This window comes from Balaenoptera physalus, assembly GCF_965194825.1.
Source record: "Balaenoptera physalus genome assembly, chromosome: Y".
NCBI classification, from domain to species: domain Eukaryota; kingdom Metazoa; phylum Chordata; class Mammalia; order Artiodactyla; family Balaenopteridae; genus Balaenoptera; species Balaenoptera physalus.
Window position 1 is genome coordinate 7,791,597 of NC_138904.1, and position 27,884 is coordinate 7,819,480.

General features: G+C 34.5%; 1 protein-coding gene across 11 annotated transcripts in view; it reads left to right on the forward strand.

The window, feature by feature from the left end:
• The window catches only part of LOC309653425 (ubiquitin carboxyl-terminal hydrolase 9X-like), a 140,734-nt gene that overhangs the window by 99,477 nt on the left and 13,373 nt on the right, over positions 1-27,884 (forward strand). For 10 of the 11 annotated variants that reach the window (XR_014259153.1, XM_082448046.1, XM_082448053.1 and 7 more), the window contains 9 exons: positions 9,516-9,624; positions 10,370-10,516; positions 11,322-11,468; positions 12,207-12,429; positions 14,975-15,195; positions 17,651-17,841; positions 22,676-22,849; positions 25,695-25,836; positions 27,012-27,759. Coding sequence is in view for 10 of the 11 variants with exons in the window: in XM_082448046.1 (XP_082304172.1) it covers positions 9,516-9,624; positions 10,370-10,516; positions 11,322-11,468; positions 12,207-12,429; positions 14,975-15,195; positions 17,651-17,841; positions 22,676-22,849; positions 25,695-25,836; positions 27,012-27,759 (2,102 nt within the window). In the remaining variant the exon portion in view is untranslated. The remainder of the gene's footprint in view (positions 1-9,515; positions 9,625-10,369; positions 10,517-11,321; positions 11,469-12,206; positions 12,430-14,974; positions 15,196-17,650; positions 17,842-22,675; positions 22,850-25,694; positions 25,837-27,011; positions 27,760-27,884) is intronic. The other variant, XM_082448051.1, reaches the window with a different exon arrangement.

Consider the following 27,884-nt stretch of genomic DNA (forward strand, 5'->3'; position numbering starts at 1 on the left):
TCCATCAGGTGCTACTAATTGCTCAGCATTGCTTTTACTGTACTCTATAAATTTGATATGCTATATTTTCAATTTCTTTTTGTTTGAAGTAATTTTTTGAGACTTCTTCTTTGACCCATGTATTATTTAGAATTATGTGGTTTAATCTCTAATCTGTTTTGGGTTTTCCAGCCATCCCTTTCTTGTTCAGTTTTAGTTTAAATCTGTTGTGATCTGAGGGTATACTTTGTGTGATTTCTATTCTTTCAAATTTGTTAAAGTGTATTTTTTGTCCCAGAAATTGGTCTGTCTTGTTGAGTGTTGGTGTCAGCCTGAGAAGAATATACATTACTGACAGAGGAGTTTCATTTATTTCTCCTTGAATTTTTATCAGTTTTTGGCTCTGTAGTTTGAACCTGTTGTTAGGTGCATGAAGAGTAAAGATTGTTAGATATCATTATTTAATGCTCCTTTTTCATTCCTGATAAGTTTCCTTGCTCTGTAGTCTACTCTGTGAAATTATAATTCTCTCTTTATTATAGCTACTCCAGCTTTTTTTTATTGGTGTTGGATGTCAAGCATCTGACTGTGTCTTTGAAATGGGTTTTTTTAATAGCAATATATAGTTGGGTATTGTTTCTTTTATACTCTTACAATCTGTATCCTTTATTTAGTGTATTTAGACCTTGACTTTTAAAATAATTATGTCTTTGGACTAATATCTACCATATTTTGTTGCCGTTTTCTGTGCATTTTCCATATTTTTGATTCTTTCTCCATAACTCTTTTTCTGCTTTCCCTGTCTTTTGTTTTTTTTAAGTATGTATAATCATGTAATTAGTTATTAGCTTTCTTATTTAGAGCTTAACTATACTAGTGATTTTTTTCCCCCCAAATTTGCAAATGGCTTGCAAGTGTAAAAATTATCACTGTGGAAGATATCTAATATTAAGCTTCTTGAAAAAGCAGAAACAGAATGTTAAATATTACATGTTGACCTATTTTTATTTTTCCCCAGCTTTATTTAGGTATACTTGACAAACAAAAGGTATATATATTTAAGGTGTGAAATGTGATTTCTTTTTTGGGTATATTTCTATATTGTGAAATGATTATCACAGTCAAGCTAAATAATATATTGCTCACCTCACATAGGTATGATTTTTTGTTGTTGTTTGGCATGGTGAGAAAACTTAATTAAGTTCAACTCTCTTAATTTCAGATATTGTGATACATTATTATTAGGGATAATTACCAAACTGTGCATTATTTCTTTAAAACTTATTCGCCCTTCATAATTGAAACTTTCTGCAATTTGCCCAACATGTGCGCATTTCCCCCTCCCCTGGTCACTGGCCAATCTTAAACATCTCTGCTTATAAGAATGGGACTTTTTAAGATTTCAAATGTGGGTGAGATTAAACAGTATTTGTCTTTCTAGGTCTGGCTTATTTCACTTAGCATAGTGACCTCCATTCATGGTGTCACAAATGGCAAGATTTCCTTCTTTTTTTATGGCTCAGTAATACTCTGCTGTAGAGATTTATCATATTTTCTTTATCCAGCCATCCGTCAACAGACAGATTGCTTTCGTGTCTTGAAATAATACTGTAATAATCATGGGAATGTTAAGATCTCTTCAAGACACTGATTTCATTCCACTGGATATACATTCAGAAGTAGGATTGCAGGATCATACGGTAGTTCTATTTTTAGTTTTTTAAGGAACCTTCATGATGTTTTCGATAATAGATGCACAAATTTAATTTACAACCAACAGTGTTCAAGGGCTCTCTTTTGTCCACATCCTTGGCAAAACTTGTTCTCTATTGACTTTTTGAAAATAGCCATCCTAACATTTGTGAGGTGCTTTTGATTTGTATTTCCATGATGATTGTTCATGATGTTTATTTTTTCAAATACCTATTAACCATTTGTGTGTCTTTGGAAAAATGTCTGTTCAGGTCCTGAGCCCATTTATTTCGGGTTGTTTGGTTTTTTGGTATTAAATTGTCTGAGTTCCTTATATTTCGGATCTAAATCTCTTAATTGGATATGTAGTTTCCAAGTAAATTTTTTTTTTTGGCCTCACTGTGCGTTATGTGGTATCTTAGTTACTCCAACCAGGGATTGAACTGAAGCCCCCTTCAGTGGAAGCGTGGAGTCGTAACCACAGAACTACCAGGGCAGTCCCTATTCTCTTTTTCATAGGTTGCCTTTTCACTCTGTTGATTGTTTCCTTTGCCATGAAACTATTTTGTTTGATGCAATCCCATTTATCTGTTTTTGCTTTTGTTGCCTCTGATTTTGGTGGCAAATCCAAAAAAATCAGTTGCCCAAAACAATGTCAAAAACCTTTTTTTCTGTTTTCTTCTAGTAATTTTATGATTTCAAGTTCTAGGTTTAAGACTAATTCATTTTGAATTACTCTTTCATATGGTATGAGATAAAGATTCTTTTCATTCTTATGCATGTGGATTTATAGTTCGCTCTATACTGCTTATGGAAATACTGTTCTTTCCCCATTGTGTATTCATGGCACTCTTATCAAGGATCACCTGACCATAAGTGTATGATTTTATTTCTGGGCTCTGTACTCTGTTCTTTTGATCTATATGTCTGTCTTTATGTAAATACTCTACTCTTTTAATTACTGTAGTTTTATAATATAATTGGAAACCAAGAAGTATGACGCTTTCACCTTCTTCTTCTTTAGATTGCTTTGGCTATTTGGGGTCTTTTGTGGTTCCATATGAATTTAGGATTGTTCTTATATTTTTGTAAGAATGCCATTGTGATTTTGATAGGGATTGCATTGAAGTAGGTTACTTAGGGTGCTGTGGACATTTTAATCATAATATTAATTCTCCTAATCCATGAACACAGTATGTCTTTCTTTAATTTCCTTCATCACTGTTTTATAATTTTCGGTGTGCAAGGCTTTTCACCTCTTTGGTTAAGTTTATTCTAAGTACTTTATTTTCTGTGTTCCTAATGTTAATGGGATTGTTTTCTTAATATCTTTTTCCTGAGAAATGCAACTGTTTTTTGTATATTGATTTGGGGGGTGGGGGCGCATGCCATCTGGCTTGAGAGATCTTAGATCCCAGACCAAGGTCAAACCCATGCCCCCTGCAGTGGAAGTCCTTGTTTATTGATTTTTGTATCCTGCATCTTTATAGGTTTTTTCATGGAGTCTTTGGGAGTTTTTTACATTTATGATTATGCCATCTGAAAACAGTCAGTAGTACTTCTTCCTTTCAGTTTGGGTGCATTTTGTTTCTTGTCTAATTGCTTTGGAGAGAACTTATATTGCTGTGTTTGGTAGAAGCGGTGAGAGTGGGTTAGAGGGAAAGCTTTCAGGTTTTCACCATTAGTTATGATGTTAACTGAGGGCTTGTCATATGACTTTAATTGTGTTTAGGTGAATTTCTTCCTTTTTTTTTCTTTTTCACAATTTTAATTATGAATGGGTTTTGAACTTTGTGAAATGCTTTTTCTGTATCCATTGTGTTGATTGTTGTCATTTTCTTTTATTTCATTAGTGTGATGTAGCACATTGACTGATTTGCCTGTGTTGAATCATGCTTGCATCCCAGGGATAACTCCAACATGGTCATGGTGTATAATCCTTTTAATGTGCTGTTTGTTTTGTTTTGTTTTTTGTTTGTTTTTATTGTTTAAATTTTATTTATTTATTTTGGTTGTACCAGTTCTTAGTTGCAGCAGGTGGGCTCCTTTGTTGTGGCATTCATGTGGTATCTAGTTGCCTGACCAGGGATCATGTGAGATCTAGTTCCCTGACCAGGATTCCATGTCCCCTGCATTGGGAGACAGATTCTTAACCACTGCGCCACCAGGGAAGTCCCTGTGTGCTGTTAAATTCAGTTTGATAGTGTAGTATTGAGGATTTTTCACCTGTGTTCATCAGGGATATCGGCCTGTGCTTTTTCTTGTATTTTTATCTGGCTTTGGTATCAGGGTGGTGCTACCCTCATAAAACGAGTTTGGAAGTGTTCCCACTTACTCTATTTTTTGTAAAACTTTTAAAAAGATAGCTGTTAACTTATTTGAGTGGTAGAAATAACTAATAAAGTCATCTGTTTTGGCCGTGTATTTGTTTTTCTATTCCTGATTCATTCTCCTTAATTATTATTGGTTCCTTTCTATTTCTTAAATTTGAATAACACCAATTTAGTTTCAGTAACATACAAATACTGTTCTGTGCTTTTCAGTTCTTCCCCTTATATATATATATATTTTTTTATTGATTGATTGATTGCTATGTTGGGTCTTCGTTTCTGTGCTAGGGCTTTCTCTAGTTGTGGCAAGTGGGGGCCGCTCTTCTTCGCGGTGTGCGGGCCTCTCACTATCGTGGCCTTCCTTGTTGCGGAGCACAGGCTCCAGACACGCAGGCTCAGTAGTTGTGGCTCATGGACCTAGTTGCTCCGCGGCATGTGGTATCTTCCCAGACCAGGGCTCGAACCTGTGTCCCCTGCATTAGCAGGCGGATTCTCAACCACTGTGCCACCAGGGAAGCCCCCCCACCCCTTATATTTTTATTGTTACAGATTATATCTCTAAACACTATGGGATCATTAAAATAGATTTAAGATTGTTGCCTTTTAAATCACAAGGGAGCTGCATACCAAAAGTACCTTGAGACTAACTTTCACATTTTCCTGTAGAGAGCTCTACCAGTGTTTTCTACTTCTTCATGTTGTTTTAAATTACTTGCTAATGTCCTTTTCATTTCAGCTTGTAGGCTGCCCCTTTAGCAGTCCTTGTAGGGCAAGTCTAATAACAAATTCCCTTAACTTTTTCTTATCGGGAAATTTCTTCATTCTTGAAGTATTATTTGCCATACATAGAACTTCTTGGTTGATGGTTTTTTCCTTTGGCACTTTATATCTGTCATTCTCCTGCTTTCCTGATTTTCTGATTGATTGTAAATCTTATTGAAGAGCACTTCTCTGTGACAAATTGCTTCATCCTTTATGCTTTCACAGTTTTGTCTTTGGCTTTGAACAGTTTGACTGCAATGTGTCTGCGTGGCTCTCTTGAAGGTTTTCCAGTTTAGAGTTTGTTGCCCATATCCTATCAGATTTGGGACATGTTCGGCCATTATTTCTTCAAATATTCTTTCTGTCTCTGTTTCCTTCTGGAACTTTTCATGTTACTATATTGGTTCACTTAATGGTGTATCACACATCCCTTAGTTTTTTCACTTTTCTTTTTTTTTTCTGCTCCTCATACTAGATTATTTCAGTTGTTCAATACTGTATTGTTTGCCTGCTCAAATCTGCTGTTGAACACCTCTATAGAGTTTTTAATTTCAGTTATTTATTTTTTGTACTCAGAATTTCCATTTGTCTTGCTATGATTTCTTTTTTAAAAATATTGTCAGTGTATTCATACATGTTTCTGTTGTGCTTTAGTTCTTGCATTGTATTTTAAGAGTGTTTTAAGATATTCATCTACAGAGTCTGGCTTCCTAAGGGACAGTGTCTGTCAATTAATTGTTTTGTTAAGTTTTTTTTTTTAATTTATTTTTATTTATTTATTTTTGGCTGTGTTGGGTCTTCGTTTCTGTGCGAGGGCTTTCTCTAGTTGAGGCAGGCGGGGGCCACTCTTCATCGCGGTGTGCGGGCCTCTCACTATTGTGGCCTCTCTTGTTGTGGAGCACAGGCTCCAGACGCGCAGGCTCAGTAGTTGTGGCTCACGGGCCTAGTTGCTCCGCAGCATGTGGGATCTTCCCAGACCAGGGCTCGAACCCGTGTCCCCTGCATTAGCAGGCAGATTCTCAACCACTGCACCACCAGGGAAGCCCTAATTGTTTGTTTTGAATTGGCCATACTTTCCTGTTTCTTTATATGCTTTGTGATTTTTGTTATTGTTGTTGTTGGAAACTATATATTTGAATATTATAATGTGGTAATGCTGGAAATCAGATTCATCCCCTCCTTGATTATTGGAGGATTAGATTGGGTTCTGCCAGTGTTTTGACTGAATACAGAACAAATCTGTTTTGCAGATTGGATCTGTGTTAGCACAATTCTGTAACATTTTGCCCAAATCTTTATAATTCTGCTTTAGCATTCACTTCTGATTGTACTGAGACTATATATTAGCCTGAAGGTGAAAGCTCAGTGTGAAATTACGTAACTTTTAGTATGTATCCTATCCTGTATGTGATTTTTCTGTATTCTTCAGTGTTTTTTACTGGTTTTCAGTATCCTAATTTCCTCCTCCTAAAAATCTCTTGTCCAGTTTTTGCTCCTTTGCCTCATTTTTATTTTACGTCTCAACTATAATCTTTGCTTCTAATGGCTGTGGGTTTTTCTTTCACCTTAGAATGTTTTTTACCAGCACCTGCCATTTTCTGCCATGAGTGAGTTCTGAGGAAACAGAAATAAATGTTGTTCTTTTAAGACCCTTGGATAGAGTAGAACACAGTAGTGTGCAAATAAGGTTTGTTTTGCTCTATCCAGAAAAGGGGATCAGGGTCTTACATTGGGAACATGGCTGCCATCTTTAAGCTCTCCAGCATGCAGGGCAATTGGTGGGGCAACACCAGAAACTTTATCACTTTCAAGTTGTTATTTTCTTGATTGGGTGATTATTTGAAGTAAACCTTTATTTTCCAGAATTCTGTCAGCTTTTGCTTATTTTTTGATGTTTCCGTGGAGATGGGTACTTGGAGTTGGCTATGTTGCAGTTTTGTGTCTATTATTATTTCTTTCTTTTTTAAAATACCTTTAATTTTATTGGAGTATAGTTGATTTACAGTGTTGTCTTAGTGTACAGCAAAGTGATTCAGTTATACATTCATATATTAATTCTTTTTAAAATTCTTTTCTCATATTGGTCATTCTAACATTTTTTCTTGAGTACTGTTTTCTAATTTCAGAATTCATTTTCATTTAAGAAGTTTGTTTATCCTATTTTGTAAAATCTGATTAAAGTATTTAAGTAGCCCTAACTTGGCTTCCCAGTTCTTAGATTTTTGTTTTGTTAGTGGTGGTGGTGGTGTGGGGGTTTTTTGTTTGTTTTGTTTCGTTTTTAAGCAACTCAATCAATTCCAAGTAAAATTTGATGATATGATTTTGTGTAGGACAATCAGGAAATATTTCACTAACTAGGCTACCTTTAATTAAATACTGAAAGTCTAAATCATCGTGTAGGTATATAGAAGGGTCAGTATATGTAAAAGTTCTGTGCACAAGTCTTCTTAACCTCTTAGACAATATGAAGGAGGTCACTGTTACTGGAGCTGAGTAAATGGAATTTCTAGAGATGATGTAAGAGAGATAACAAACAGTATGTCTCGTTATGTAGGATGTTATAAGTCCTTGTAAGGCTTTGGATTTTATTCTTTAAGTCAGTGATTCATAACTGGAGGTGAGATTGGCAAAGTTGTTACTGGCCTCTAGTAGTTGAGGTGAATGCCACTAAATATCTACAATTCACAGAGCTGCTTCCTTATACCCTGACTTAAGTGAAATAGGAAGTCATTGTAGGGTTTAGAATACAGGTGTGATATGTTTGACTTAACCTTTCAAGAGGGTGCTTTTATCATTAAATAAGTATCAGGAATTTGGGCAGTAACTCATTTTTATAGTGAGGTTGAGCAATGCACTCAAACACCTTTGAAAATTTGTTACAAGTATTCAGTCATCTTTGCAGAAAATTGTGAAGAAAGCCACCATACGTGTGGAAATTTTTAGATACTATTTTGGAGGTTTTTAATGCCCATATCTGTTTTTTATAAGTCAGAGGGACTCTTAAAGCCTCGGAAATACTGTGGGCTTATTATGTTTGGGCAAATCTAAGTGAACTGAGGTCAAACCAGAAATCTGTGATATACTTTAATAGAGCCATTTATTATTTCTTTTTCTCCTCTTCTTCCTCCTTAATCACTTATTAATACTTCTGTGAAACAGTGTTGGTGAATGAAACCTCATACAACTTTCTAGGGTAATGAAGAGAGAGGAACAGGAGAACTCGATTTTTGACATTTGGATAACTAATTTGGACTATAAATGGAAAGCATACAAGTACATTCACATACCACAGCATTTATACTCTTTAATTTTGTTTTTCCTAATACGAAATTTTTGTTGACACAAAAGTTACTAATGATTTTCCAGAAAACAATCCAAAGGAAAGTGGTTTCTTAAGGATTATGGTTGGTGTTGGCAGAATTTTTGAATTTTTGCTCTTAAATTTTTAAGTAGAATTAGTAGGCAAGTAACATTGTTTGGAAAAATATTTGAAAGTGAGTTATAAATTGATCATCTTGGGTTTGTTTTAGTTACGCTTTGTCTTGTTCCACAAGATTAAAAAAAATGCACAGGAAAATGAATATGGACAGTAAGATAATGAAAGTAAAAGAATGAGAATTTGGAAAATTAAAGGTAGAAAAGTTAAAGTGAGGCCAAGAGGGAGCTTAATACATAGAACTTAAAATCCTTCAGATTTGCACCACAAATTTATTTCAGAGCTTTATCCCCTAGCAAGAAGACAGAAATATGGTATTTATCCATCAAAATGCTCACTCAGTCACCATTTAACATCAAACATGTGTTAGGCTCTGTTCCAGTGTCAGTGACTGTCATTAACAAAGACTGAAAGAATTCGATTAGGTCAAAAATTAATGATATCACTATTCAGTAAAATGGAAAAAACAAAGTTCAGTTTATTACTTGTAATAGTAAGGGAAAGCTATAACAGTAGAGCACATTCTCTGAGCAAAGCAGACAGTGTGGTTTTAAGCATAAGCAGTTTTGCATAGGTGTCTGGGTTGACATTATTTGTAGATCCAGGTTATTCAGGTGAGACTGGGTTACTACTATTTCTCAAATAGATGATATTATACAATATAATGTTCTCGTTGTCCTCAAACGTCTATCAGAGTCATTGGGATTGCTTATTAAAATGCAGATTGCTGGGCCTCTCTCCCCGAGTTTCTGAATTAGTAAGCATGGAGTGGGCCCAAGAATTTGTATTTCTAAGAAGTTCCCAAGTTCTTAGGTAATGCTACTAGTCTGACAGCTGTCAGGTTTAGCTTCATCTATATTGAATTTCCACAAGTTGTTTGCCGCAAAGCACTGTTCATTGAAAACAGTTCTGTGGAAAACCACAAAAGGTGTACAGCTTACTGCATGGCATCTTGTATCGTATCTGTTGGGGTATTTCTATATTGTTCCAAGAGAGGTTTGAAAGGTGTCCTGCAGATATATACATATTTTATTCATCTATGTTTGCTCTTTGCAAAGACTCTGAGAAGTCAGTTATTAAGAAATTTTAACTCAGTCATTTCCAGCTTATTTAGGTATAATGTGAGGTTTTACTCCAAGAAAAGTGACTTACATAAATATCTATTCTGTGTTGCTAACTACCTGCTAATGGTAGATTACCTTGTAGTTTTACCATTAATTTATCTCCTCTGTTAAAGGTAAACCAGTGTTGGAATAATTTATTGTTGTTTTTATTCGTGAGAACAACTCATTAAATAGAAAATGTTTTTATTTCAGAACTGTTCGTCAGTTGGCACAGGAGCAGTTTTTTTTAATGTGCACCAGATGTTGCATGGGACACAGGCCTCTGCTTTTCTTCATTACTCTGCTCTTTACCATTTTGAGGGTGAGTCATTTTTTAATGAACTTATCAGTATGATTCATTCTTAAATGAGGAAAATTCAGGAAACTGGGATTTTAGATTTTATTTAAAAATTAGGTTATGTTTAATAAATAAAATAATGAATCTTTCCCATTATTTTCTTTACTGTTCATAGATTGTTTCTATTTGTTTTTTATAAATCCTTAAGGGAAAAAAGTACACCACCTTCTTTGAAAAATAGAAATCAGAGATCTTATTCTTTTTAATGTCATTGTATAAGGTATTGCCACATTGTATAAGGTAATTTACCAGTTCTCTGAGATTTTTAAAAAATTAATATGGGCCTTCCCTGGTGGCATAGTGGTTAAGAACCCGCCTGCCAATGCAGGGGACATGGGTTCAAGCCCTGGTCTGGGAAGATCCTACATGCCAGGGAGCAGCTAAGCCCGTGCACCACAACTACTGAGCCTGCGCTCTAGAGCCCGCGAGCCACAACTGCTGAGCCCATGTGCCATAACTACTGAGCCAATGTGCCACAACTACTGAAGCTCGTGCACCCAGAGCCCATGCTCCACAACAAGAGAAGCCACCTCAGTGAGAAGTCTGCACCCTGCTACAAAGAGTAGACCCTGCTCACTGCAACTAGAGAAAGCCCATGCACAGCAATGAAGACCCAACGCAGCCAAAAATAAATAAAAAATTTTTTTTAATTAATATGAATTTGAGCATGGACTTGTGGATTCATATTGTTTCAATTATTCTTTTTCAGAGCACAGCAAGACAGAGAGGTACACGTTCAGGTGACTATTTCACTCTTCTACGGCACCTTCTTAATTATGCTTTCAACAGTAATGTTAATATACCCAATGCTGAAGTTCTTCTCAACAATGAAATTGATTGGCTCAAAAGAATTAGGGTAAGTTTTATAATATTCCATTTATTACCTCATTATTAAATTATTTTTCTTATTAAAAGGGGGTTTATTGTTTTGAGTATTTATGTTAAGCTGGACAAAAAAAACCCTGGGAGGTAATAGAACAAACAAAATATATACTTTTCATTGGTGATTCATAGAAAGAAGGTACAACTAGGTTTGTATAAATGCCTTACTTTATAGTTGGGACTTAGAATGCTGATGTTCACTTCCCTCCAATTTGGTATTTTTAAACTTTTTTGCAAATTGTAATCATATTTAATAAGAATTCTATAAAACTTTTAAAATAAGTATCCGATAGGTTAGTATTTACATTTCATGATTTGCTTTTTATATATACAGAGTTCCATGAGAATACATTTCTGAAATGTGTAGTTTTTGGCCTTTAGATTAGCATTCTCCTAAAACCTACTTCTGGAATTTCTCAACCTTGGCACCATTAATATTTTGGACCAGGTATTCTTGTTTTGAGGAACTGTGCTATGTCTTACAGGATGTTGAGCAGTACTCTCAGCTTCTGATCAGTAGACTGTGCTTTAATAATTCCACTTTCTTCCAAGTTGTGAAAACCAGAAATATCTCAAGAGACAATGCATGTCCTCTTGAGCAAAATTGCTCTCATTTAATGTTTGAGATAGAGTTCTATAGAAGAAATAAGAAACTACTGGAATGAAAAGGTTTGGCAACATTGTATCTGAGTCATCACTCTCCTCCAGCTCTGTTTTGTTCTGATCTTTTTTGTCCTCCTTTTCTGTAAGTTAGGCCTATAATATTTTTCCTTTGACAGGATAATGTTAAAAACACAGGTGAAACAGGTGTTGAAGAGGCGATCTTGGAAGGCCACCTTGGGGTCACAAAAGAGTTGCTGGCCTTTCAAACGCCTGAGAAAAAATATCATGTTGGTTGTGAGAAAGGAGGTGCTAATCTCATTAAAGTAAGTCCTAAGTTTTAGTACTAACTAGTTATCATGAACTTTTGAATGCCTATTAGCAAATCTATCTGATTAAGTTCTATACTATTTCGTCTTTAAGATATCTTGGCCTTTTTCTTAATTATTTGTCTCATAAAAACCTTTATCTCTGTGAAAGTTGCAGTAATTTTTAAGTAAATGTGTACCTCCCTTTATTCAAGAGTTTGTTTAATTAATCAAAGTTCAGGGAAGAAAGTTCAGATGAAATGTTTCAGAAAGTTAACAAGCAGCGTTATGCTATTTAGTAAATCTGAATTTTTATTTGATCAAACTTTAAAGTGAAAACTATCTTACAAGACTGTTTATTTTTTACGTATATTTGTTAAGTGAATTTCTTCAAGTGTGTCTTACAATTCAAGGAAAAGAATATCATTTGATGTCTTTTATTTTTATTTAAAATGCATTAATTTCAGTTCATATTTGATTAGAGGAGTAGATTTATTAGGAATATATTTTTTCTTAAATAATAGCTTTTAAAAATATCTTAATATTCAGAAAATTGAGTATGTTTATTAATTATGGTCAGTAGTTTTTTGAAATATAATTTTATTTTATTTGAAAATCCAAAATTGTATTTGAGATAATGAGATATTTAAGTGTATCAAACAAATAATTAGAAGACTATTTCCTTCCAAGGGACATTTTTTCCTATAGTAAATATTACTGCTAACAATATGTGATCTGTTTTTTTCAACTCTTTAGGAATTAATTGATGATTTCATCTTTCCTGCCTCCAAAGTTTACCTGCATTGTATGAGAAGTGGAGAACTACCAGCTGACCAGGCTATCCCAGTGTGTAGTTCACCAGCTACCATCAATGCTGGGTTTGAACTACTTGTAGCATTAGCTGTTGGCTGTGTAACGAATCTCAAACAGATAGTAGACTGTTTGACTGAAATGTATTACATAGGCACAGCAATAACTAGTAAGTATTTTAACTTGGAAAGCTGTTTCTGTTGGTTAGTAATATTTGTGTTTAATATTTCTGTGTTTAATATTTTAGTAATATTTCTGTGTTTAAAATTTCTGTGTTTTTTCTTTAGGAAAACGTTTAACTTGTGTTTGTTTTTAGCAACTAGTGTAATGATTTTTATAATCATATATAATTGAGACCATTATGACCACAGAACCTCTACACAGAAAAATTTCCAAATGTACATTTAAATGTCTCCCTGTAGATGATTCAGGTAACTTGGCAAAATGCTTTATTTCATCATATATGAAATAAAATCCAAATTCCAGGGTAATAAGCCAGATTTGATGCTACAGACTTTTATACTTAAAACTTAAAATGCGTGAAATGCATTGGAAGGAATTTCAGCGTCTCACTTAGAGGTTCCTTAATGATACTTTGATCTGACTTTTACAAAAGTTGTAGTTTTGAAGATCAGAATGTGAGAAGATAACATTTTCGTGCATTTTATTTTTTTCTTAATTAATGCCAACATCAGTCCCATGAAGTAGGAAGCTGTCTTTAGATCTTGTAAGAACTGAAACTCAAAAGGGAGGAGTGTAAGTAAAAGTAACAGAAAATAAGATCATAAAATCTAATTAATTTGAAGAGAAAACCAAGGCATGGCAATGTAATGTACAGTATCCAATACTAATCCTTTAAGAACATCTGAAATTATCTTTCTTATGCCATCTTATAGAGTGTAAAGTTTTCAATCACATTTTAGGAGTTTCTAACTGAACTTATTTATTTGTAGTGTGGAATCTACATAAAGAGAGGAGATTCTTGAAAACTTTTTTTTTTTTAAATAACTTTTTTAGGTTAAGAATTTCATGGTTATATTATTCACATATAACAGAAGATATATGCTAAACATATTAACTTCCTACCCAATCCTGGTTCAGAGATTGTCTGCATATGCAAATTGTACCTATGGATAGCTCTTTGCTTAGTTTTTTTCCTAACGTAAAAGGGAATATGCTGCACACACGGTTCTTCATTTTGTTTTATTTGTTTTACATTTAGTAATATATCTATCATCATAATAAAGATCTATGTAATTCAGTTATTGGCTGTATAATTTGCAGTTCAGTATACTGTATGTAATCCATCTCCAAGTTAGTGATTAATGTTTAGGTTATTTTTGGTTACATGATAGGTGGCAAGGCTTATAAAGTGATTTACAGTTCTCACAGACCTTTCAGATATACTGTCTCATTGGCTCCTGAAAATATTATAAAACTGGGTATAGGCAAAGTAGTGTTTACTCTTACTGTGTTATGAGGAAGGAAACATATTGACGCAAAAGTTAAAGTTTTTGTGATGTGGAACTGTGGCTTGAACCTTAAGTGATCTTAAATCACTTTAATATATCACTAATTAGTTTATAATTTAATATATAAAATAGGTAATTTAAACTAAAAATTTTAAATTTATATATATGTATAAAGTCACATGGTTTTTTGTTGTTTTAAATAACTTTATTGAGATACAATTTACATACAATAAAGTTCACTTTTTTGTATGTAAGCATACAACTTCAGTGGTTTTTAGTCTACTTCTGGAGTTTTGCAACCATCACTTAATCTAATTTCAGAACATTTTCATTATCCCCAAAAGAAGTTTTGTGCCCTTTACCAATCACTCTAGTCTTCTTCCGCTACCTGTCCCTCCCACCTCAGTCTTACGCAGTACTAGTTTTTTTTCCCTATAAATTAGCTTATTCTGGATATTCCATATAAGCAGAGTCATAAAATATGTAGTCGTTCATGACTCCCTTCTTTCACTTAGCATAATGTTTTCAGTGTTCATCCATGTTGTAGTATATGTCAGAATTGTATTCCTGTTCTTTTTTTGTTGCTGAATAATAGTACGTTGTGTAGATATATACTAAGTTTAATTTATCCATTTATCACCTGATGAACATGTGGGTTTTTTTTTTTAAATCCACCTTTTTTACTATTATGAAGAATGCTGCTATGAACATCCATGTGCATGTTTCGTGTAGATATATTTTTTCATTTCTTTTGAATAGATATATTGGAGTAAAATTGCTGAATCATATGGTAACTACATGGAGAACTGCCAAACTTTTTTGCATGTTGCACGTCTCATCTTCATTTTACATACCCCACCAGCATGTTGGAGAATCCCAGTGCTTTTTGTTGTCTGTTTTTATTATTTTTTTACTTTTTAAAATTATTCTGGTGGGTGTGAAATTGTAATGTTTTTATTTAAAGTTTTGATCACAGTGTATTGAAAGTACTTAAAGCAAAGACAATGGTTACCCCAAGAAATTTAATAATACCATCTTATATATCTCTCTAAGAAGACTATCATAAAAGCAACTCAGTACTTCTATATTAAAGATCTGTGTAGTGGCATATATAATTAAAATAATGTACTCTCTTAGTGTACTCTCTTTCAATGTGCTGATTTTAGTTTGTCAGTAGAACAGAGCTGCCAGTGGGCAGAATCATTATTTTCACGTTATGAGGATCTTTTTTTCTTCTCTTAGCTTGTGAAACACTTACTGAGTGGGAATATCTACCACCTGTTGGACCCCGCCCACCAAAAGGATTTGTGGGACTTAAAAATGCTGGTGCTACTTGTTATATGAATTCTGTGATCCAGCAGCTATACATGATTCCTTCCATTAGGAACAGTATTCTTGCAATCGAAGGCACAGGTAGTGATATAGATGATGATATGTTTGGTGATGAGAAGCAGGACAGTGAGGTAAGTTTTAAGTATAAATTCTTGTTTTGTGTGTTGTAAGATATTCATATCAGATACTGTTTTTCTGTCTTAGAATACTGTACTTCTCATAGGATTTTTTTGAAGTACATTTGATGATAGAACAAAAATCTCTGAGCTACTGTCTCTGGCACATTATATAGTACTCATTTTCTAATAGATTTTAAACTTCAAGTTGATAATCTTTGTCACACGTTTTCTGTTTTTTAAAAGCAGCAGTTAATGTAGTCATGTCTTGTGGGACATGCTAAGTATAATTTGGTGTTTATAAAGTGATAAATATCTTCATTTAAAGTAATGAAATTATGTTTTCATGCTTTAACTATTCAAAGTAATGATTCCATTTAATTGATTCCACGTCTTGTATCATTTACCATTTTTATGATCTGTGCTTATTCTTGGGATACTTTAAATATTTTCCTCAGGTAATGTTTTTTTCTGGTAAGGAAACAAAATTTGTTTGCTACTTTAAATAATCTACATAGTGTTATTAATAGTATTAGGTAACAAGAGTAGATAATCAGGCTCCCTATCAAGAGTATCCAGTGTAGGGCTTCCCTGGTGGCGCAGTGGTTGAGAGTCTGCCTGCCAATGCAGGGGACACGGGTTCGAGCCCTGGTCTGGGAAGGTCCCACATGCTGCGGAGCAACTAGGCCCGTGAGCCACAGCTACTGAGCCTGCGCGACTGGAGCTTGTGCTCCGCCGCAAGAGAGGCCGCGACACTGCAATGAAGAGTGGCCCCCGCTCACCACAACTAGAGGAAGCCCTCGCACAGAAAACGAAGACCCAACACAGCCAAAAATAAATAAATAAATAAATAAATAATTAAAAAAAAAAAGAGTATCCAGTGTAGAACAAAGCAACAGAAAAGCTGGGTTTCAGTGGGAGGTCAGAGTACATGTAATTAAAATGTAGCTCTTAAGTACATAAATACAGAGGACTTTTGGTTACGTTTATACAGAAACTGGTTTTTTAAAATCTTTCACTTTTTCATTCACATAAATTTCTAGGAATTAATTGAAAAGACAGAATATTCAAAGTGTGAATGCTTTTCCCTCATTCCTATGTTTCTTTCCTTCTCTCGCCAAGACTAGATTGGCTCTAGAATAGTGGTCCATCACTTAGAGATATTCTGAAACATAAACCTAACTTTACTCTTCTCAGATCTGATTAATCACACCATCCAGGCATTAGGGTCTGGGTAGGTTTACTTTTTCTTAGAATCACCATATGGGGTGCACACACCAATATGTGATTAACAACCACTGTTTGAAAGAAAATTGGAATTTTAAATACCTAGTTCTGTAACCCATGTTACTACTAGGATGCTAAGTTAAACATGGACATGAGGGACTTCCCAGGTGGTCCAGTGGTAAAAGAATCTGCCTTGAAATGCACGGGACACAGGTTCGATCCCTGGTCAGGGAACTAAGATCCCACATGCCGCATGGCACCTAAGCCCACGTGCCCTGGAGGCTGCACGCCACAACTAGAGAAGAGAAAACCCACATGTCACAACTAGAGAGAAGCCCAAGCACCACAACAAAGAGCCCGCATGCCACAACGAAAGATCCCACGTTACACAGCTAAGATCCTACATGGCCATAAATAAATAATCAATTAGTCTTTTAAAAAATATACATTTTTTTATACAATATATATACAAAATATATAATTTTTTATACGATATACTCCGAAAAAGAAAGTAAGGCAGAAAAAAATACTAGAATTTCAAACTGTGCATCTACCTTTGCTGCTTGATCCATGTGCTTTATGTTGTCTCACCATGATAGTGCAATTATCTGCCTGTTTACTAGTTTCTTTTCCTGGACTGTGAGCTTTTCAGGGGCAGGAACTGGGTATTTACTTTCCTACCATAAGCTTCAGATGCAGAGCAAAGAATATAAAAAGATACTCACTTTTCTGTAAAACAACTAAATTCTCCATGAGAATTTAGAGTGATTAAGACCTTTAGAGCTCTGTCTATGCTTCTGTTTCTACCAAAGGTACTCTTAATTTCTATACTTACCGAATATTAATAATTCACATCATGTCACATAATTTACCTCATATAATCTGTGAAGAATGTGTTATCTCACAAGAAAAAACTGAATCCTAGAAAGGTTAAGTAACTTATTTCCCCAAAGCTTTTGTATAAAGCACTCACTTGTCTCCAGTCTAGTCTACTCAACTAAACCTTTGTTTCTTACACTATCTCCAAAAAATATTACAGTTTTTAATGCTTTTTTAAATGGTAACCCTCCTGTGAATTTGTGGGTGTAAGCACTAATATTACAAAATGAATGTTAAGTGCTTTAGATATTTTGGAGTATAAAATAATACAAATCATTTTTCATTTATTTGTATTTGTCTCAACTTATTTCACTCTACCTTTAAAGTTAGATTAGATCATCAATGATATTTTTTTCACCTTCAGAGTAATGTTGATCCCCGAGATGATGTATTTGGATACCCTCATCAATTTGAAGACAAACCAGCATTAAGTAAAACAGAAGATAGGAAAGAGTACAATATTGGTGTTTTGAGACACCTTCAGATCATCTTTGGTCATTTAGCTGCTTCCCGGCTGCAATACTATGTGCCCAGAGGATTTTGGAAACAGTTCAGGTAAATTATGGGTGAATGATGATTTCAGTTTTATAAAAATCTCAGTATACTGAGTCAGGGTGGGGGTTATTTTGTTTGCATTTTTGTTTGTTTGTCTGCAGTTACCAATAAAGAAGCTAGGTACTTTGCCCTGGAAAACGTCCCACAATCTGGATTTTCCTAATTGCATTCTGGAGTTGTTTTTCAGTATTTTCTTTGTCTCTGTCCCTGTATTTTTTAGGTTTGCAGGTCATATGGTCTGTCACACCTACTCAACTCTACTGTTACAACAAGAAAACAACCATAAACAATACATAAATGAATAAGGTGTGGCTCTGTTACAATAAAGCTCTGTTTATGGACACTGCAATTTGAAATTCATATTGTTTTCACTTGTCATGAAATACTATTTTGATTTTTTTTTTTCAGTCATTTAGTATATATAAAACCATTCTTAACTCTGGGATGCTATGTCGGCAATGGACTGGACTTGGCTCATGGGCTATACTTTTCTTAACCATGATTAAGAGGCTTGAGCAGATTCAAGTATGTTATTCCCCATTTGCAGTGGGCAATACTGTTTCATAGATGGTGATTTTATTCCCTTCGGGAAGATATAAAATGTGTATCTTTCTGTTTGTGATATGAAAGAGCCATTCAGTCATCATAAATAGAAGTGTCCCTCATCAATTAGATAACTAACCTTAACATACATATCTACATGAAAACTAGGATAGATACTGTTTTATTTTTCCTTTTATGTTTAAAAAGTAATCATACAGTTTCTTAGCATTCTACTCAAGTGACCAATAAAGTTTGTTCTATTTTTATATTTTAAAAGTTCAGTTACATTTTGATGTCATTTCTTTTTTTTCACAAATTATATCGAGACCTGTCTTGTGTCATGCCCACTACAGCTGTAACTACACAGTTCTAGTTACTGTGTAGAACAAGGCTGCAGTCTTTTATAGGAGTTTAGAATTATGTCAGCAGAGTAACTCCTAAGTAAATTTGAGGTGGGCAAGCAAAGGGATCATCTGACTTCTGGGTCACCCTCTGTTTCAGTCAGGGTAGTACCCTTTTTATATATATTAGGATATCACTTAGATTTCTTTTGAAACTCACAAATTTTTAGTATGGTGACCCCCATTATCTTTCAATATAACTTTATGTGTTCTACAAATTAAACTCTCAACCTTGGTCATAAGAGTGATTTGTGTTTATAACATTTCCTACCAGATATGTACCTTTCCTCTTTCAGTTCTGTCACCTAACAAATACCTCTCTCTTTTCTCCACCTGTTACTGTACTGATTTTTTTCATACCTTTATCCTGACTCAAGATTTTCTTTTGTATTCTAGTCAACATTTATGTTCTTGTTCTTCCAGATTACTATACTATGAGCTTTTATCTTAAAATCTTTCACTCAATTATTTGTATGTGTGCATGTATATATAATTATAATTAGATAGCAAAACTGTATACATGAATGTATCTGTATCTACATATTTCTACCTATAGATATAGCTAGATATATAGGTGTGTATAGTTTTCCTCGTAATACAAAATTACAATGTTTGTATTTGAATGTTCTAAATCCTAACGTGTACTTAAATATATGTTTATGATTTTTGTCTAAACACTTATTCCCTCCATACAATGGTGGAAAGCTCACAGCACTTTTGTACTACCTATAATCATTAAGAGACACACAGTGTGCTCTTAATGTGTTTTTTCTTTTTGGCAAAGTTTATATAATATAAAATTCACCATTGTAACCATTTAAAAGTATACAGTTCAGTGACACATATTACATTCAGAATGTTTGTATGATCACTAGTACCATCATCCCACTATCTTCTTCCAGAATATTCTCACCATCCAGAAAGAAACTCCCATGCCTATTAAAGAGTCATTCCCTGTCTCCCCTTCTTGCAACCAAAAAAAATAGCATTCTGGGTACAAATTTGCCTGTTTTGAGTATTTTAAATAAATTCAATCACACAGTATGGTATATGGGGTATAGTTTCTTTAAGCATATATTTAAGGTGCATCCATGTTGTAGCATGTATCAGAACTTTGTTTCATGGCTGATTGATAATCCATTGTTTATGACTACTCCATATTTTTGGTGATGCACTCATCAATTGATCTTTGGATGGTTTCCCTCTTTTAGCTATTCTTAATAGTACAGTACTTCCATGAACAGTCATACTGTGTAAGTTTTTGTGTGTACTTAATTTTTTAAATTTTTTTTTTAGGAATTCCTTTATTTTTATTTTTTATTTATTTATTTTATTTTTGACTGTGTTGGGTCCTTGTTTCTGTGCGAGGGCTTCCTCTAGTTGCGGCAAGCGGGGGCCACTCCTCATCGCGGTGCGTGGGCCTCTCACCGTCGCGGCCTCTCCTGTTGCGGAGCACAGGCTCCAGACGCGCAGGCTCAGCAGTTGTGGTTCACGGGCCTAGTTGCTCCGCGGCACGTGGGATCCTCCCAGACCAGGGCTCGAACCCGTGTCCCCTGCATTGGCAGGCAGACTCTCAACCACTGCGCCACCAGGGAAGCCCCTAAATTTCTTTTAATATATATCTAGCAGTGCAGTTGTTGGATCATATGGTGGTTATGTGTTTAACCTTTTGAGGAATCACCAAACTCGTCCACATCCCTTATACCATTTTACTTTCCCACCAGCAGAGTATGAGGGTTACAGGTTTTCAACATGCATGCCAATTTATGTGGGGGTTTTGTGTTGTTTAGGTTTTGGTTTTTTGGTGTATGTTGTTTTGTTGTTTTTGTTTTTTTTTTTTAATTATAGCCTTTCAAGTGGGTATGAAGTGGTATATCATTGTGGTTTTAATTTGTGTTTCCCTAATGACTAATAATGTTGAGCATCTTGTCATATGTCTGTTGGGCTTTGACAATTTGTATATTTTGTTGAGGAACATGTGTATTCAAGTACACATTGTCTTTTTGTTGTTGTTTTATAACAGTTCTTTCTATAGTCATCATACTAAGTTTTTAATATAAATGATTTACAAATATTTTTTCCCATCTTGTCTTTTCACTTTAAATTTTGATGAAATTGTTTTTACCTGTTTTTTCTTTTACTCCAGTTTACTAATTTGTTTTGCTGTGGTAAAATGTATGAAACAAAAATTTAACCATTTTAGATGTTTTCAAGTTTATAGTTCAGTGGCACTAGGTATGTACATTCATATTGTGTGTACCGCCATCCATCTTAAGAACTTTTTTCATCTTCCTAAGTTGAAATTCTGTATGCATTAATAATAACCTTCCATAGTGATTTTTAGGTGTTGATTTTTAAATCTCTCAACTTCACTGAATTTGCCAAATTCTAGCAGATTTTGGTTGAATCTTTAGGATTTCTCATTTGGATGCCTTTATTTCTTACTCTTGCCTAGTTGGTCTGACTAGAACTTGTAGTGCTGTATTGATAAAAGTGAAGAAAACAGGCATCCTTGCCCTTATTCCTGATCTTGGAGGGTAGGTTTGAGTCTTTCATCATTACACCTTTACTAAATGGACCAAATACCTAAACATGAGATAAGCTGTAAGACTTTTAAAAGAAAAAGTGAGGGAAGCCTCATGACACTGGATTTGGCTGTGGTTTCTTGGGCTGACACTAAAGGCATAGTGGCACGGCCAAAAAAAAAAAAAGGTTAAAGGATGAGAGCATTCAGTGCTGACCAGGATGCAAAGAATATGGGTCACCTATTGCTGATGTGAATGTAAAGCAATAAAATAGGTGATTCTCCAGTTATCTGAAAGTAAAATTAATTTTTAAAAAATATAAAATGGTAGAAAAAAGTAAACTATAATCACTAATACAAAGAAAGTTAAAAGAACAAATTCATGTAACTTCAGAAAAGAGTATCTTGATTGGGTTACTGTGAAGCTTTAAAAAGTTGGTTTTAAGGAAATAGGGGTCCAGAACGGTTTTACTATTAGTAGCATTGTGAAATTTGGTGGGGGAATTGAGTTATGGTTTAGTATCTTGATAGTGGTGGTTGTTACACAACTGCCTATGATTTATAAAGATCACATAGTGTGCTCCAAAAAGATTGAATGTTACTCTATGTAAATTTAAAATTAATTTTTTAAATTAGTAGCCAATTTTTTAAATTGTAAAAGCACACCACACACAAAAGAAAATAAACCTCCTTAGCATGTTTAAAATTTTGCCTTGTCTTTTGCTAAAAATGAATGTATTTCTATTCTCCTATGTATATTATTCTGTAAATATTAAATTAGATGATGTTTTTGATCTTCCAGCATGACTTGGCTTTTACAGCAGTGGTTCTCATCTTGTGTACACAGTTGGAATTTTGTTTTCTCTGGCTCGGTTGGCTTAAGTTTTAAGTCCATTCAAATTACAGAAAATACATTCACTCTAGAACAGAGCAAATGTTTCTCTTTTCATTTGGAAAAATCACTTTAGTTAGGAATAAATGGCTGTGAACATTGCAATATAGCCTCCAAAATTTAAGCAGAATTAGATAACAAAGTAGTCGTTATAACATCTATATAAGACTGTTTTCCTTCTCATGTTAATGCTCTCTTTACTTGAATTCAAAATACATGACTCTACTGCTTCATAAAGGAAGCACCATTCTGAGTGCCTGGCACTGTAGTACCAGTTTTACTATGAGCTTCACTTCCATTACTGTAGCCACCCAATACATAGCATGCATTGATTTACTTCTGCTTCCTGTGTAAATGGATAAAGCCTCAACTTACATTTCTAATGTCATTGTCATTTTTGTTGTTTAGAAAAATAAAATACAGATATTCTGGGGATGGAGACTACAATTTGTTTTGTTCCTTTTTTTCTCTTAGGCTTTGGGGTGAACCTGTTAATCTTCGTGAACAACACGATGCCTTAGAGTTTTTTAATTCTTTGGTGGATAGTTTAGATGAAGCTTTAAAAGCTTTAGGACATCCGGCTGTGCTAAGTCAAGTCCTGGGAGGTTCCTTTGCTGATCAGAAGATTTGCCAAGGCTGCCCACATAGGTAAGTACTAGTTGACATTTTTAATAGGTACTTTGTATGGGTCTTTCTTTTTTTAATAGTATAAATAAAATTTTTACCAATACATATGTATGAAAGCAGAGTACCAAATATTACATTCTTATGTTATACCCCACTGTTTTGTGGGTTGTTTTTTTTTCAGTAGCATTTAGTTCTTGTTACTCTCAGTATCTCATTATTTTTCTCTTACATTCTTATATTTTGTCATATCTGAGGAAATAAAATGGCATTTTTTCCTTAAATCTACATAAAGATATTTACCTGGCCGTTATAATGAAAATAATAATTGAAATGTCTACAATACAGTAACTTTAGGGAATTCCCTGGTAGTTCAGTGGTTAAGACTCATCACTTCCACTGCAGGGGGCACGGGTTTGATCCCTGATTGGAGAATTAAGATGCTGTAAGCTGGGCAGAGTGGCAAAGAAAAAAAAAAATCCTCGTGAATGAAACCTGGCATATAGTAAGCACTAATTAAATGTTAGTTATCTTTAGCACGCTTCCCTGGGTGTTTGGAGTTTAGTTAGTTACCCAACACCTTTTTAAAATATATATAAATAAATAAACAAGCAAACAGCAACTTTAGAATATAACTGGTAGGTCTGGAATTTTCTATAGAAATTTAAAATTACCATTGATTCTTATCATTCATGAGATGCGTTAGGTATGTTTGCACATCAGATCATTAGCAAGAGTTGACAAGACATTATTCTGTGTTTTGGAGCAAATTAGAAGAGATTGATTTATTATGGGTTCCTAATGAAAATAATTAAAGAATTCTTGGTTATTAGTAGTTCAGAAGGTTTAACGATGGACACTTATATCATGCCTATTGTGTGGGACTTCTTGTTACACATTCATATAACACAGAAAGGAAATTCTTTCTCACCCAAATAATCAAAATAAGATAGTATTTTCTAAAAGCTACTCTAGGGACTTCCCTGGTGGCACAGTGGTTAAGAAATCCACCAGCCATTGCAGGGGCACAGGTTCGATCCCTGGTCTGGGAAGATCCCACATGCCGTGGAGAAACTAAACCCATGTGCCACAACTGCTGAGCCTGCTCTAGAGCCGGCGTGCCACAGCTATTGAAGCCCAAGCGCCTAGAGCCCATGCTGCACAACAAGAGAAGCCACCACAATGAGATGCCCACGCACCACAATGAAGAGAGTAACCTCTACTCGCCGCAACTAGAGAAAGCCCATGCACAGCAACAAAGACGCAGTGCAGCCAAAAGTTAATTAATTAATTAAAATAAAATAAAAGCCACTCTGTTATTCTGTAAACATTAGTTTGGTGTAAGTGGATAAAGCAGATTTTTTTGAAATTAGGGAAATGAGTTGAGGAAAGGTAATCTCACATAAATGAGAAACTCTTACCATGTTACAGTGCCATTAGTTTGGAAGATGGGGAGTCATTTATTCACCTAGCTTGGCCAACTTTGTATTCTTATGAAAGATATTTTACATTAGATGAACAATGAAAATCCAACTCTTTGTCATGTGTTCTTATCAGTCCTCAGTTTTTTTAGTCAGAGTTACTTGTGAATTCTTTTGCTCTGCCAAATGGAAGTGTCTTGTGCAAATGAGAAGTACACATTCCAACAAAATTAGTCTTACTAGACATTTTAGGAGTATGTAAGAGTCTCAAGTCTTTCTAGTATTATAGAACATTGTTTTTTTAGGGTGTCCCAAATTGCAAGAGAAACTGTTAATCTCAGTTTATCTCCTAAGACCTTTTTCTCCTCTGTGGACAGGTTTCTATCACAGTAGAAACATGTGTAATAAGCCATTTATAAATACTTCTGTGTTTTGTCTTTCTGAATTACAAGTTTCTAAATATGAAGGACTGTCTAAAACATAATATCCCCTATGCTCTACACATGGTGGGCACTCTTTTTTTTTTGACTGTGCCATGCGGCTTGTGGGATCTTAATTCCCTGACCAGGATTGAACCCGGGCCTGCGGCAGCGAAAACACGGATTCCTAACCACTGGACTGCCAGGGGATTCCCAGGTACTCTTGATATATTGGTTGGATCAGTGGATTTAATGGTTGATATGTTTTCTGAGTTTAATAATGTGTCATCAGAAATTCCTGAAAGCCCCTTTTGTAGAGAATCATCAGAATGTGGGTTGCTCACTCCATCCCACATCACTTACTCTTTTTACAAATTTTTTTATGACTCTGTAGAACTGAATACTAGAGACATGCAAGTATGTTGGATAGTTGAACTTGTGCATTAGGCGAGAACTTGGCATCTAAGTGCCAAAATATTAGTTGCTATTTGTATTACACATGTGGAGGAACATTTAAAAATTCAGCTCATAAATAGCCTTTTTTCTAAACTTGATGAATGTTTACCTTTACCTTGCCATGAATTACTGCTACTTAAATAACAAAGGTAGCTGTGTGAAAGAATATAAAGAACTTAAGCAGTGAGGCCAGACAAGCCTGGCTTCACATCACACTCTGTGTAGTAAACTGGGCCATATTAATCTCTTTGTCACCTCTTTCACCATCACCCACGCCCCCACTACAGTTTCTGTATCTATAAAAGAGGGACAGATAACATACCTCTAGGAGGTTTTTTTTTTTGAAGGTGAAGGTAAGCAATACTGTGTTTAAAGAGTCTGATGCATTGCCCAGTACAAAGTAAATGACCAGGGAAAGACAACTGTTAACTTACGAATAACACTGTGACTAATGCATTTGACATGGTACAGTAAATACTGCAAATGTGTTTTTTGTCAAGTTCACAACTTAACGACAGTGTTTAGAAACCTAAGGAATAAATCCTTTTAATGTTTCTTAAATAATGTCTTTAGATACGAGTGTGAAGAATCTTTTACAACTCTGAATGTAGATATTAGAAATCACCAAAACCTTCTTGATTCTTTGGAACAGTATATCAAAGGAGATTTATTGGAAGGTGCAAATGCATATCGTTGTGAAAAATGTGATAAAAAGGTATGTATTGTTTGTTTTTTAGTAAATATGATTGCATTTAACATAGCTGGAAGACATCAAAATTGTTTTCAATCTCAGATTTTACCTCTGCTTTGCTACAGTGGCAGTCAAGATGATAACTGATTAAAAGATTTGTCAAGGAAACAGTATTGAAAGAAACTAATAATAATAATAAATTAGGAAAAGTCCTTTTAATTGGGTGGTTAATTTTAGAAGTCACAATAACTTAACATCACTTTTTCTTGTAGTTTAAAAGTTGCACAGTTACTTTCCATTTCTGCCCTGAAACACATTGCCATTGAATTTTTCAAACCTGAAGAGTTGCTAACAGAAAATATTTTTCCCCTTTCATACTCAAGCTTATTCTTCAACTTTAGAACAACTGTGTGCTAATTTTATTTGGTTACAGCAGATTTTCAGAACTACTTGCAGTTTTAAAGATGAGATCTGATTTTTAGATCCCACCAACTAATTTTATTTGTGGCCACTTAAACAGTTTGTGAGATGGAACTATAACATGTCTTTGAAAATACATATGCTATGATAAATAGTAAATATTTTTCTGGGCCCACCATACCCTCTCATCTTGAAGTTATTACCTGAACTGCTTTGATTTTAAACACCATTTAGATTGTGGCATCTAAAGCCATACTTATAGCTCTGACACAGTTTCTGCTGGAGTGGTTTCTTCTTATACAACTTGCCACTCTTAATCCATGTATTTTAAAGTAGAAACCTTGGTAGCGCTTTTTCAGAAGGTAGTATGGATTAAATGCAGCATGTAGCATGTTATCTGTCACTAAGTGCTATATATATTAGCATATTATTACAGTATTTCTTAAGTTTGCTTACAGCAGATTTTATTCATTTAACATAAAAGTAAAGGTCAGAAAAGTAACATGATCAGTTAGCAGTGGGAGTGTGGAACCAGTTAGTTATTAGTTTTTATATCACTAATTTTTATAATTTGCAACAGATGAGTGATTACATATTTTTAGGCTTGGTATAAGTATTTAGAAAAAGTCAGTAGTGATGAATGATCTTGATTATGTTATCATTTATCTGTTTGTAAATACATTTAGAGGATCATAAAGTTTTAAATTGTATTATTAAAATTCTTTTGTTTTATTTGGGTTATAGAAGAACATTCACTTATTATTTACCATTTATTGTAGGTTGATACAGTAAAGCGGTTGCTAATTAAAAAATTGCCTCCTGTTCTTGCTATTCAATTGAAACGATTTGACTATGACTGGGAAAGAGAATGTGCAATTAAATTCAATGATTATTTTGAATTTCCACGAGAGCTGGACATGGAACCTTACACAGTATCAGGTGTTGCAAAGCTGGAAGGAGATGATGTAAACCCAGAGATTCAGTTGATACAACAGAATGAGCAGTCTGAATGTGAGACAGCAGCTAGCACAAAATACAGACTTGGGGGGGTGCTTGTACACAGTGGTCAAGCAAGTGGTGGACATTATTACTCCTACATCATTCAGAGGAATGGTGAAGATGGTGAGAGAAATCGCTGGTATAAATTTGATGATGGAGATGTAACAGAGTGTAAAATGGATGATGATGAAGAAATGAAAAATCAGTGTTTTGGTGGAGAGTACATGGGAGAAGTATTTGATCATATGATGAAGCGCATGTCATACAGGAGGCAGAAAAGGTGGTGGAATGCTTATATACTCTTTTATGAGCGAATGGACACAATAGACCAAGATGATGAAATGATAAGATATATATCAGAGCTAACTATCACAAAACCCTATCAGATTATGTCACCAGCCATTGAGAGAAGTGTGTGGAAACAAAATGTGCAGTTCATGCACAACCGAATGCAGTACAGTTTAGAATATTTTCAGTTTGTGAAAAAACTGCTTACGTGTAACAGCGTTTACTTAAGCCCTGCTCCAGGTAAGTGTCTGGAATTTAACTTAGAAGTTTATCAAGTATCAATATGTATTTAGTGCTTTACTTCAGCATTCTTTTACCTTCTTTTTTTTCATAAAATTATTTAGACTCATTTTGTTTTAAATGTG